The 12,905-nt window shown below is 40.1% G+C and overlaps 1 protein-coding gene across 8 annotated transcripts in view; it reads left to right on the top strand.

Annotated features, from left to right (window-relative positions):
• dysf (dysferlin, limb girdle muscular dystrophy 2B (autosomal recessive)) overlaps positions 1-12,905 on the top strand; it is a 115,748-nt gene that overhangs the window by 27,606 nt on the left and 75,237 nt on the right. For all 8 annotated transcript variants that reach the window (XM_078276215.1, XM_078276211.1, XM_078276217.1 and 5 more), the window contains exons 8-27: positions 90-152; positions 246-296; positions 1,248-1,278; positions 1,455-1,570; positions 2,621-2,747; positions 3,088-3,191; positions 3,714-3,782; positions 3,906-3,949; positions 4,192-4,274; positions 6,439-6,554; positions 7,265-7,378; positions 7,472-7,649; positions 9,025-9,149; positions 9,376-9,482; positions 9,789-9,984; positions 11,260-11,406; positions 11,475-11,606; positions 11,803-11,969; positions 12,260-12,374; positions 12,506-12,611. In XM_078276215.1, the coding sequence (XP_078132341.1) occupies positions 90-152; positions 246-296; positions 1,248-1,278; positions 1,455-1,570; positions 2,621-2,747; positions 3,088-3,191; positions 3,714-3,782; positions 3,906-3,949; positions 4,192-4,274; positions 6,439-6,554; positions 7,265-7,378; positions 7,472-7,649; positions 9,025-9,149; positions 9,376-9,482; positions 9,789-9,984; positions 11,260-11,406; positions 11,475-11,606; positions 11,803-11,969; positions 12,260-12,374; positions 12,506-12,611 (2,191 nt within the window). The remainder of the gene's footprint in view (positions 1-89; positions 153-245; positions 297-1,247; positions 1,279-1,454; positions 1,571-2,620; positions 2,748-3,087; positions 3,192-3,713; positions 3,783-3,905; positions 3,950-4,191; positions 4,275-6,438; positions 6,555-7,264; positions 7,379-7,471; positions 7,650-9,024; positions 9,150-9,375; positions 9,483-9,788; positions 9,985-11,259; positions 11,407-11,474; positions 11,607-11,802; positions 11,970-12,259; positions 12,375-12,505; positions 12,612-12,905) is intronic.

Below are 12,905 nucleotides of genomic sequence, written 5' to 3'. Positions count from 1 at the left end.
TAAACAAGAAATACGAAAGGTTAAAATAATTTGCCAGAAAACCGTTATTATAAATATCTGAAACTGTCAAACTGCTTTCCTCTCGGCAGACTTTCTTCTTGAACTTCTTCGAGACTCCATCAGACTTGTTTGATGAACCGATTTTCATCACTGTGAGTCAGCTTATTTTTACTTAAATTTTCTTCTTGGATTTTCCTGTTTTGTTGCCCTTGATAAAATGCAAACTCTCTCTATCTGCCTGACAGGTGTGTGACTCTCGCTCACTCAGAACTGATGCTGTGATCGGTGAATTCAAGGTAAACTGTCATTTTAATGCACTTGTCTGTTCCAACTGATAAACAGATATAAAACATGTAATGCTGGACAGTGGTGGAAGAAGTATTCAGATACATTTCTTTAGTGAAAGTACTACCACACTGTAAAAATACTTTACTACAAGTAAATGTTTTGCTTCTAAAACAAGTAAGTAAAACAATGTACTGCATCAGCAAAATGTAGTTTGAGAACTGTAAATGGAGGTTTTCTCAACACATTTGGAACATGTCCTTCAGTTCATCACAAACATTTAACATCGACACATCTGGAGATACATTGGCTGCATCTCATGGCCCTTATTTGATAGCTCCTCGATTCCTCGGTCCTCGGCTGAACCGGAAGTTATTCTGTCCCTCCTCGGTGAAGGCCGTCTCATAGCTCTTATTCCTGCTTCGAGGAGCGAGCATCGAGGAGGGATCTCCGAGGAGCTTTCGGCGAGGATACACAAGAGTAGCCTTCCCGGAAGCCGTGCAGCTGAACTCCACCCATACAGCTGACAAATTCTTGCGTATCCTCGCCTAAAGCTCCTCGATGATCCCTCCTCGATGCTTGCTCCTCGGACCTCGGAGTAGAAATAAGAGCTTTGAGACAGCCTTCACGGGGGACAGAACAACGTCCGGTTCAGCCGAGGACAGAGGAGTCGAGGAGCTATCAAATAAGGGCTACGAGATGCAGCCATGGTTTTCATTGGACAGGAAAGGGGATGAAAAACTGTCATCTGAAAAGTAACTAAAGCTGTCAGACAAATGTAGTGGAGTAATAAGTAAAATATTTACCTCTGAGATGTAGTGGAGAACAAAAAAATAAAAAAAAATAGTTGCATAAAATGGAAAGGTGTGTTTGATCTGTGATCATGATTTCTGGCACATTCATCCAGAAAAAAAGTGAAAGAAAAAGCAAAATCATCTAACATATTTTCATATTTTTTACAGTTGGATGTGGGCACCGTCTACAATGAGCACAGTGAGTCTACGTTTATGTGGACTTTTTTGGTTTTTGGTGATTTGTACTGTTGTATTGGTGTGAAAACTGTTACTAGGGAGCTGAAGGTCTTTTTAGTCCGTGGATCTTAGTTTGAAGTTCTTGGTTCCAGTATGTTATTGGTTAGCTGGAGTTTGAGCCTGCCCCCTTCCCTTTAGGACACTGCTTCTTAAGGAAATGGCTGCTGCTGTGTGACCCCGATGACCTCTCTGCCGGGGTCAAAGGTTACCTAAAGGTCAGCCTGCTGGTTTTGGCAGCTGGAGACGAGCCACCGGTGAGTCTGAATGGATACAAAACGATTAGCAAAACAGCATTATGATGATATTTGTTCCTCACATTAGAAAACTGTATAACTCTGAAACTAACTAGCCTAACTGTACTTTAAAATGAATGCTAACATACTAAAGACTAGCTTTTTACACAAGCATGGTAGCGTTACCCTAAGAGCAATGTTAGCACGTTGCCTTGCTAATTGTATGCATGCTAATGTATTAAATAGTACAGGCTAAACGTTAGCATATTCTTATGTAGTTTTTATGCTACTGCAACATAGTAATGTTAGCCTGCTAGCATTCTCATGATAGCATTTAAACCCAAAGTCCCACAGGTAATACTAAGTAAAATTGAGGCTGAAACACAGTTTAGACTCCAATTTTAGCCTGACAACAATACATACACTTTTATTTAGTAACAACATGGCCGTTCCTCTGGTGTCACATATGAACTTTACTTTGTTTTCTGTCTTACTCGTTTTTAAGATATAAGAATAGCAAAGTTTTAATATTTGTAATGGTTTGAGATTTCAGTCCCTCAAATGTTTTGGTATTATCTTCTGCCTTAGTGGTGGAAGAAGTATGTAAAAGTAGAAATTCCACAATCTAAAGTCCTGAATTAAAAAAATGTAAATGTACTTTGAGTATCAAAAGTAAAAGTACTCATTCTGCAGAATGACTCCTTTGAAAGTGTTATATTATAGTAGACTATTATACTATTCTGTTTTTAACATTAACAATGCATGTACAGAAAGAGCATTTGCATGTTGTTTGTTAATGTGGAGCCAATTTTAGATACTTTGTATACTACTATGTAGATACTGCATCATATCATATGTACTGCATCATATTATATAATGATGTGCATGGCGAACATATTACAAAAAACAGTTCAATAAAGATGTAAATGGACAAACCATAATAATCAGACGAGCATTTCTTACCCAAATTTTCTTTATTGTATATTCCATGTTTGTGTCTTGCTTTTAAGAAATGCAGGTGTTTATTTATTTATGAACATATGTAGGTATTTGTATCTGTGTGTCTTCCAGGCTGATAAACGCGAGTGTGTGGAGGATAAAGAAGACATAGAAGGAAACCTGCTGAGACCGGCTGGTCTGTCTCTGAGAGGAGCCACCTTCACCCTGAGGATCTTCAGAGCTGAAGACCTGCCGCAAAGTTAGTCTCTCTAGTGTGTGTTTATTAGGGCTGCAACTAACGATTATTTTCATCTGCCGATTCAATTAGTTGTTTGGTCTATAAAATGTCAGAAAACGGTGAAAAATGCCAATGCCTGTTCCCCAAAGTCCAAGATGACGTCCTCAATAGATGAGTGAAGAAACTAGAAAATATTCACATTTAAGAAGCTAAAATAAAAACTTTTTTTTTTTTTTTTTTAACTCAAACCAATTAATTGATTATCAAAATAGTTGCCATTTAATATAATAGTTGACAACTAACCAATTTCGTTATGCAGCTCTAGTTTGAAATCTAATTTCTTCCTGTTTTGTGTCTGCAGTGGACGATGCCTTCATGGATGGGATGAGGCAGATTCTTGGGTTTGACAGCAACAGGAAGAACCTGGTGGATCCTCTGGTGGAGATCCACTTTGCTGGCAAAACCGTGCGTCATTTGAACCGAACAATTTATTCCAAACCCAACATTAAATACAGAATAGAGATATTCCGATACCGATACCAGTATTAGTATCGGCTACGATACTGCCTAAAACGCTGGTATCGGTATCGGGAAGTGCTAGAGTTTATACACGATCCGATACCACGTAATAAAGCCCTAAAGAAAATCTACGTTAAAGTAGTTTATTTATGTTGTTTTTCCGTTATAACTGACTGTCAAACTGCAGAATAAAAGAAGGTTCTGGGGCGTTCATTGTTCATGTTTCAGAAAGAGTTTAACCTGAGCCAGACTGACAACAAAGATAGAAATAATATCACATCCATACAGGGATAGTAGTATACAGCTGTTAAAATAATAAAATATATAACACACTGGTATCGGATCGGTACTCGGTATCGGCCGATACGCAAGTTCAGGTATCAGAATCGGTATCGGACCATCTCTAATACAGAACCTAAATATTTAATGTATATTTCCTTTCCATTCCATTTCCATTTCTTTTTTCAGGTCTGCACTAAGATTCTGGAGAAGAATGCCAATCCACAATGGAATCAGAGTCTGTCCATGCCTATTAGGGTAAGACACACACACACAAACAGAGCAAAACACATGTTATTATGAAACTTTATTGTGCTATCAAGACAGGTAAACTCATCATTATCATCATCATACAGTATATTCTTTCTTTTTCCCTCCCAGTTTCCCTCCATGTGTGAGAAGCTGAGGATCAGAATTCTGGACTGGTGAATCCCACATGTTATATTACTTATATTTTTGATTTATCAAACTCATCAGAATATAAAGAATTTTGCATGAAACCTTAGCTTGAAGCAGGCGTTTTCAAAGTCTGACTTTGTGGGTCCCCCCTCAGAGAAACATCAAGACAACTGTGATAAGCTGAGGGCTATAACTTGATTTTTTATAGCCTGTGTTTGTTTACATGTACAGCATTATGTTGACAGCATTTCTCAATCTCTTATTTCAGGGACAGAGCCAGTCACAATGATATCATCGGCACCAGCCACCTCTGTATGTCTAAGATCTCCGCGCCCGGTGGAGAGATAGATGGTAAGTAACTAGTTGAAACTGGTCTGAACTGGACTGTACCCTGTCAGTTTGGTTTGGACTTGTTTAGACTGGAATTGGATGGCTTTGACTGCACCGAAGTGTTTATACTTAAAGCGTAACTCTCGCCAAAATGCAACCTAGGGTGATTTTGTGAATGTACCCGAGTCGAGAGTGGTAGCGACCGGAAACAACAACTGAACCTTCAAAACCTTTCTTTTCAGTAAACTCTGTGTACACAAACAATGTTCTCAATGCTCGAGTTCATGTGTAGAGCCCCTGGCGATACTTCAAGCAAAGTTTCATGTTGTGTCGAGCCTTCTTAGTGTTTTAAAAATAGTGATTTTGATGCTATCATAGCAGTGCCCCTAGCACTCCCATTCAAAAGGCCATTTGACCGAAAAACGAAAATACGGTAAATCTTAAAAGTGGCCTTTCCGTCCTAATTATGCTTTTGAACTAAAGTTTGACTCGGGTACATTCACAAAATCACCCTAGGTTGCATTTTGGCGAGAGTTACGCTTTAACTGGTCTTTTCTGGTTTGGTTTAGTCAATAGTTTGTTTTCCTTCCTTGAGATGCTTGGATTTTCTGGTCCTTTTCTGGATTCTCCAACAACCTGGAGTGTGTTGCTCTTATGAGTAGACCCGTTTGACTCAGTTCAGACCAGTATGCTCATAGCACAGGAATGGCCTGGCGTGGTATGGAGAACAGAAACGGTTTCCATCAGCAACATAAATGAAAATTTTTACACATGGCTTTTAGCGACTTCTGATAAACACAGTGTGAATTTGTGATTTAAGAGTCCAGTATGGATGTGATTCTATAAATCTCAAGTCTTAAACCACCTGATGGATCCCTGGTTTGTAATCATAACAAAGCATGGGCGTGTTTTTTTTCCAGTGACATGCATGATGAGTAACCTGGTAATGTTTTTGTGCTGAACACTGACATTGCCTGCGTGTCGGGTCCTCGGAGTGCCTCACAGTTGTCTCCCCCTTGTCCTAGATGAAGACAAGTGCCATTTGTTCTTTGTCTTTGTTTAAAAAAATAGCATGTGAATAATGACAAATCATCAGCATATAGCACCTTAAAGAACAATACGGCGCAAAATATACCTAGGGGTTAACAACACATGGGTACAGAGTCGACCGTTCTCTGGGATCTGTTTTCATGCTAATCGAATGTGACCAGTTTTAGCGCAAAACGGTAATTAGCTTGTAGCGCTAGTCGTCGGGGCATGCTAAAGTAAAAAGAAATCTCTATTTCTATACCACTAACAAGGCTCAAAATAGCACCACACTTCCACGGTAGCATAATGAGGGTCCCTACATGTAAACCAAAGCATTGAGAACTTTGTAAGTGTACAGACAGTTTATTAAAAAGAAAGTTTATAAAGACAGTACCGTTCGCTATACAGGCAGGCGGCGTCTTGGGAAAACAGTCATGACCAGTCGAACGACGAACGCCGTGCAGTAACCAGTAACATAGCTCAAGCACGGCGTTCGGCGTTCGACTGGTGGGCTAATTACTGTTTAGCGCTAAAACTGGTCACATTCGATTAGCCTGAAAACATATCCCAGAGAACGGTCGACTCGGTACCCATGTGTTATTAACCCCTAGGTTCATTTTCTAGTGGCATTCCTTTAAAGCCACCATAAACCAAGTAAGTTACTTAAATTTACTACAAGTGAAGTACATTTTTGTCATTATCGTCAAGAAAAAACTTGAAACAAGCTAAATGATTTTGCTTTGACTGGTCCAGTGCATCTGTTTTGGTTTAAGTGACGTTCAGAGACGTCAGTTTCCTTTCTGTCCGACTCTGAACATCTGTCTGTGATTCTGAACCATCCTTCCTCTCTACGCATTCAGATGACTTGACTCCACGGAACTTCCACTCTGGCAGTACGTCCACCATCCTCTCTACACCACTTTTATATTGTTTGAAACAGTTCAGTCAGTTCAACTGTTTCACATTATGTTTGTGATGTATATTTTCTTATCCTTTTGAACTCTTAACTGTTTCTATCTTGGCTTGATTCTAATGAAACTCTCTGAATCCTTATGCACATCATTTCATCAACCAATCAGTCTTTTCTTCATTTTCATGGTTTCCACTATCTGCCCTGTTTATGATTAAATCTATTGGCCGTTTTGTGTCATTGCAGTTGACGACAGTCTTGGTTTCCTGCCAACGTTCGGTCCCTGTTTTGTGAACCTGTATGGCAGCCCCAGAGAGTTCAGCGCCTTCAGCGATCCACACGAAGCGCTCAACCTTGGAAAAGTAACGTGACATTTGTTTTTTCAAACACAGTCAGTATAAAATAATAACATAGTACCATCCAGAACTTGATTTTGCCTTGCTGACTTGACTTCATTTCACTTTTTAATGTGTTTATTTCACACGTCAACTTGGGCTAGGTATCGGTACTCAGGTCCTTTTTAAGTACAAGTACAAAGTAGTATCGAAACTTCTCCAGTCAAACAATACCTACATTTTTTAAAGATTATTTTCTGGGCATTTTGGGCCTTTATTTTTAATAGGACAGATGAAGACATGAAAGGGGAGAGAAAGGGGGAATGACATGCAGGAAAGGGCCGCAGGTTGGAGTCGAACCCAGGCCCACTGCTTCGAGGAGTAAACCTCTATATATGGGTGCTTGCTCGCTATCTGGGCGCCCTTCAATCCTTTTTTGATCCAATCACCGCAGGCGTTCTTCTTATTTTTTTTATTATTATTATTTACTTATGTGCAATACAAGTGCATATCGCAAGTGTTCTTCGATTTAATGTGACATGTGGTCAGCCCATTACTGCAGCAGCTACAACCCATACAGTCTGTGGTGTGGTGAAGTCGGGTGCTTTCAGAGTAGAGGCCTCTCAGTAATTGTATGGTTGTTTTGGTAATTACACTAATGTCTTTGTGGCAATATTATATCAACATTTGAATGAATATTGCTCCTTTTTAAAGATGTATTCTTTTCTGTGTGTCAGGGGGAGGGCGTGGCCTACCGAGGTCGAGTTTTACTGGAAGTAACTACAAAACTGACGGACAAGCCGGAGCCGAAAACTGAAGACATACCGTCAGATGACCTGCTGGTGGTGGAGGTGAGAGGGAAGAAGGTTATAAACACTTGAACGACACAAAGAAATGTGTGATCCATCTCTCATTCTTTATCAATCTTTTCCTCCGTCTAACAGAAGTTCCTCAGGAAGAGGAAGTTCTCTCTCTTCGTGGCGTTTTACTCGGCCACGCTCCTCCAGGACGTCGACGACGCCATCCAGTTCGAGGTCAGCATCGGTAACTACGGCAACAAGTTCGACTACACCTGCCTCCCTCTGGCCTCCACCACTCAGTTCAGCAGGGCTGTGTTTGACGGTAGGTCAAAGGTCAGGTTGTAAATGGAGCAGTGTAGTCTAGGTGAAATCTACAGACATTGGATTTGGTAGCAAAGCACCAAAATGTCTATATATGTGCAATAGACACGCGTGTAAATGTGCAATAAGTTGAGTTTCAGGTATTAATATGGTTGGAAATATATATAATAATAAATAATATACTGTAGATGTGCATAAAACAAACCAAGATGAGCAGATTATTAGTTTGAGTTGCAGTAGATTGGTGTATTTTTTCAGCAAATAGATGTTACATGTGCAATAAAGTAATATATTTTTGCAATAAAGTAATTTAAATGTATTTTAAATGCATTAAATAAATATATGTTTGCAGCAAAGTGGTGTACATGCGCAGTAAAATAATAAACAAGCAATCAATTAAATAATGTTTGCAATAAAGTTGTTCTGTCCAAAAGCTTCCAAAAGGGAATACACAAGTTTGGTACACACTGGTTTAGAATATCTTTTTTTTAAATTATTTTAGCAGGAAAAGCATCTATTTTATTATTTTTGTAGTTACTTTTTGTCACCGCAGTACACCCCCTAGTATATTTTTTAATTAACCCAAGTAATGATGTTGACTGAATGATTAATGATGAATTCATGTGAATGATAAGCAGGGTGGGAAATTAGCAACCGCCACCAGCCAATGGTGGGTACTTTTTCAAAGTGGCGGGTGGATTGTAAAACATTACTTGTAACAGATTGAACAGCTTTTGTCAAAGAATGCTGTTGCTAAGAAACAATGCACAATGCTTATAGAGTTACGTTACTGCTAATGAATGCCCAACATTTCCGGATTTTGCTGCTTCATAATAAAAACATTAAAATACCAAAATAACGGAGGACTTTTATTGTGAAGAACTTATAGGAAATGAAACCGTTCACAGCCGGGGCTTTGACCACGCATATTTCCGTCAACTCCAGACTTTTGTCAAGTAGTTTTCAGCCATCGTCCGTGACACCATGTCGCTGAGCTGAGGTACAGACGAAACGAAAATGATCGGTTAAAAACATGTGGCGACATATCCCCGGTGTGAAAAGACCCGCCGCGGAGTCAGTTGAGGGCGAAGTAAAGAAAAAGAGAAGGTAGCCGACTTTTCGAACAAGTGGCGCATTGACAAAACGTACAGAGAAAGACCATGCACAACATTTCAGATCGTCCTGCCACACAACAATTCAAACGCAATTCAAAATATGCTAGTGCACTTTCTTTTATAAATTTGAATTCCGGAAAAAGTGGCTGGTAAAAAATATAAGCGGCTGGTAAAATTGAGCATCCACCAGCCACAGTGGGGCAAAAAAGTTAATTTCCCACCCTGATGATGAGTGTATTGTCTGTGTGTTTGTGTGTGCAGGTTGCCACTACTACTACATCCCGTGGGGAAACATTAAACCAGTGGTGGTTCTGTCTTCAGAGTGGGAAGATATCAAACCGAGGATCGAGGCTCTCAACATGCTGCTGGCCGCCATAGAGAGACTGGTGGGTGCTGTATCTCTCTCTCTGTGTGCTCTGCACATCTATCTTTCTTTGGACATGTTTGAGTTTTAGACCTTGAAAATGTGTAATTTGAAAATAAGAATTTATTTTGCAAAATGACAACATTGATTTACCGTGTGAGTGTGTGTGTGTGTGTGTGTGTGTGTGTGTGTGTGTGTGTGTGTGTGTGTGTGTGTGTGTGTGTGTGTGTGTGTGTGGGCGTATTCAGGAGGCGAACCTGCAGAGGGTGCAGCTGGAGGTGAAGGCAGGCACTGATCTGGACGATGTGGAGCTCCGAGTGGTCGAGCTGTTGGATCAGGTCATCACAGACTGCAGGTAAACACCATGTAATGTCACTGTCAAGTTTTTACTGTATGCGCTGGTGGAATGTAACCACGTCCATTTACTCGAGTATTTCACTGTACTTTACTTGAGTATTTCCATTTTATGCTACTTTACACTTCTACATGACTACATTTCAGAGACAAATATTGTGCTTTTTGACTTAGGTTTAATCTTTCTTTGCAAACGGGTTATGTTCCGTTCACTTCAGACTTCCTGTTGACAGCAAATAGATGCTGCACTTCTGTTCACATACAAAGTATTCCTGTGTTTTGTCTCTCTCTCTCTCTCTTTCTCCAGTGAAGAGCTGCCCTCTCTCGACCAGTGGCAGTGTGCGACCCCTCTGGACCGCTCGCTGAGGCACATTCGTACGCTCCACCTGCAGCAGATCGTTGCGGCTGCGCAGGCTCTCAAGCACGGCCCTGCCACCGAGCTCTCCACAGTGATGGAGCAGGCTGAGGACTGGGCCAGCAGACTGAGGACAATGGCCGAGGAGGTGAGCCCGTTATTATGTTCCCATTATGTTCTAGTAATGAATTAGAGGTGTTTACATTAGCTGAGTTGGAGAAGTAGCCGTGTACTGTGGTGATGCCAAAAAGTAAGAAAGAAGTAGTCATAAAACAGCCATATTATCTCCACAAAAAGAAAGATTTCGCCAAAAAAAGCAACTTCTGCAGACCTCTACTTTTTCGTTTGTAACGTCCTTTATTAGACAAATGTGATTCCATCATCAAATAATTGCATAAACTCTACTGAAAAAACATCTCAAGCATGAGGGAAACATGTTATCATGTTAATACAGTTTTACTGAATTGTGCAGATCTTGTATATATTTCGACATTTGCATTAAATACTGTGAAAGAAGCAACTATGTTATTCTTTAAAAATATCTTGATCTGTAGCCGGGTTAGCTCAGTTGGTAGAGCAGGCACACATATATAGAGGTTTACGCTGGCTGCGGGTTCAACTCCGACCTGCGACCATTTGCTGCATGTCATTCCCCCCCCTCTCTCTCCCATTTCATGTCTTCATCTGTGCTGTGAAAGTAAAGGCCTAAAAATGCCCCAAAAAATATCTTGATCTATTTGCACAATTTGTTTTTAAATTTCTGATGTCTAAAGTGTATGTAAGAGTAGGATTGTAATAAATATTATTATTATTATTATTATTATTATTATTATTAATTTAATCGAAGTGTTTTGTGTGAGTCTGTGGTCTGAGGCTGTAAACTGCGGAGAACTAAATTTGCCATTATCATAAATAAAGAAATAAATGTGAAAAATAAAAGCCTCAATTATCAAATAAATGTGCATGTTAATATGAAAATAAATATTCACAGAAATATAAAAATAAATCAATAAAATGTATTTATTTATTTGACAAATTACTTATTTTTGTATTAATTTGTTTTGTGAAGAAATATTAATAAATAAAAACAAATACATTTAAACAGAAAATAGTACATTGGAAAACAATTCAATATACAAATAAATAAGTAAAAAAATAAGTAATGTTATTTTTATTTCTTTTTTATTTCTGTTCCCATTTATTTCCAAATAAACTTTAATTTGAATTGTTTCATTCATTTATTTATTGAGACATTTTTTTTTTTATAATGGTAGCTTCAGTCCTCCATTGTACTGGAAAATGTATGGTATGTGACAAAGAGAGAAAGAATTAAAGTCATAGAAAATACTAATATTCTCTCTCTCTCTTTCTCTCTCTCTCTCTCTCTCTGTTCCTCTGTATGTTCTCTATGTCTCTCGCCCAGCCTCAGAACAGTCTCCCAGACATAGTGATATGGATGCTGCAGGGCGACCGCAGGGTGGCGTACCACCGCATCCCAGCACACACTGTGATTTTCTCCCAGCAGCACTGTGGGAAACACTGCGGACAGCTGCAGACTGTCTTCCTCAAGGTACATACTGTCACACACGTATATTATCTTCTGAAATAACGTTTTACCGACCCCGGTATGTTGTGAAGAACCCACAGGGCAGCGGAGGAGAGGCCAAACTTCCTGGGCAGCTGAGGGTCAAAGTCTGGTTTGGATTGGCTGCTGATGTCAAACACTTCAACCAATACGCTGAAGGGAAGCTGTCGGTCTTTGCTGAAACGGTAAGATGCACACTGCTGCTGCTGGGTGTGAAGATCTGAAAGTCAGGGTCAGAATTTACTTCATATACACTCTGGGGCTGCAACTAACTCTCGTAAAAAGTAAAAAAAGTAATAAAAAAGTCTTCACATAGGGGCTTTAAGTCTCTCTCTCTCTCTCTCTCTCTCTCTCTATCTCTCTCTCTCTCTCTCTCTGCAGTATGAGAACCAGACACGACTCGCCCTGGTGGGCAGCTGGGGAACTACAGGTCTGACCTACCCCAAGTTCAGTGACGTCACTGGAAGAATTAAACTGCCCAAAGAGAGCTTCAAGCCCTCTCCTGGCTGGACCTGGGCTGGAGACTGGTACATCAGCCCCGAGAAGACGTAAGTGTGTTTCTGTGTGTGTGTGTGTGTCTTGCTGATTTGGGTAGGTTTTTATTTTTTCAAGAAGTACATTTTGTGCCTCCTTGAACTAGACATGTTTGCACTTTTGGGGTGGATTCTTATCCACTAAAATCCATATGTTCCCACTAGATACTGACACATATGTAGTGGTACATACTGGCTCCATCTTTGAACTTAAGAGCTGAAGATGGAGCCACTTTATTTAGATTCTTCAACCAATGAACCTCATATCTCCATGACTGCATTTTCCTGGGTATTTTGTCTTTCAGAATGCTGTATGATGCGGACGCCGGCCACATGACATACACAGAGGAAGTTTTCGAAAACCAGATGAGGTTGCCGGGCGGACAGTGGATCGGCATGCCGGAGGGGTACACTGACGTGGTGCGTGGGTGTGAATACTCTGAATACTCGGAACATTTCATGGCTTCATTCATCCATGTAAATCTAAACTGTGTGTGTGTGTGTGTGTGTGTGTGTGTGTGTGTGTGTGTGTGTGTGTGTGTGTGTGTCAGAATGGGGAGAAGGCAGTGCCAAAGGACGAGGTGGAGTGTCCTGCAGGTTGGGTGTGGGAGGAGGTGGAGTGGTGCGAAGATCTCAACAGGGCTGTGGATGATCAAGGTGCACACACACAAAACACAAAAGCTGAATTATTTACACAGCAATAATAAGTCCCATTCTGTGTGTGTTCCAGTGATGGAAAATAACTAAGTACATTTACTCAAGTACTGTACAATTTGGAAGTACTACTGCTAATTTAGACTCCTACTTCATAACATTGTAGAGGGAATTATTGTAGTTTTTACTCCACGACATTGATGTGACAGATTTATTTACTAGTAGTCTATATCCACGACGTTCCACTTCCGGAAATGCCGCCGGAAATTCTGCCTGATTTCATTCTTTTCGGCCAGA

Source organism: Sander vitreus, chromosome 19 (genome assembly GCF_031162955.1).
Source record: "Sander vitreus isolate 19-12246 chromosome 19, sanVit1, whole genome shotgun sequence".
NCBI classification, from domain to species: Eukaryota; Metazoa; Chordata; class Actinopteri; order Perciformes; family Percidae; genus Sander; species Sander vitreus.
The sequence above is the reverse complement of the archived record's forward strand: the minus strand, read 5'-3'. Positions and strand labels throughout refer to the sequence as shown.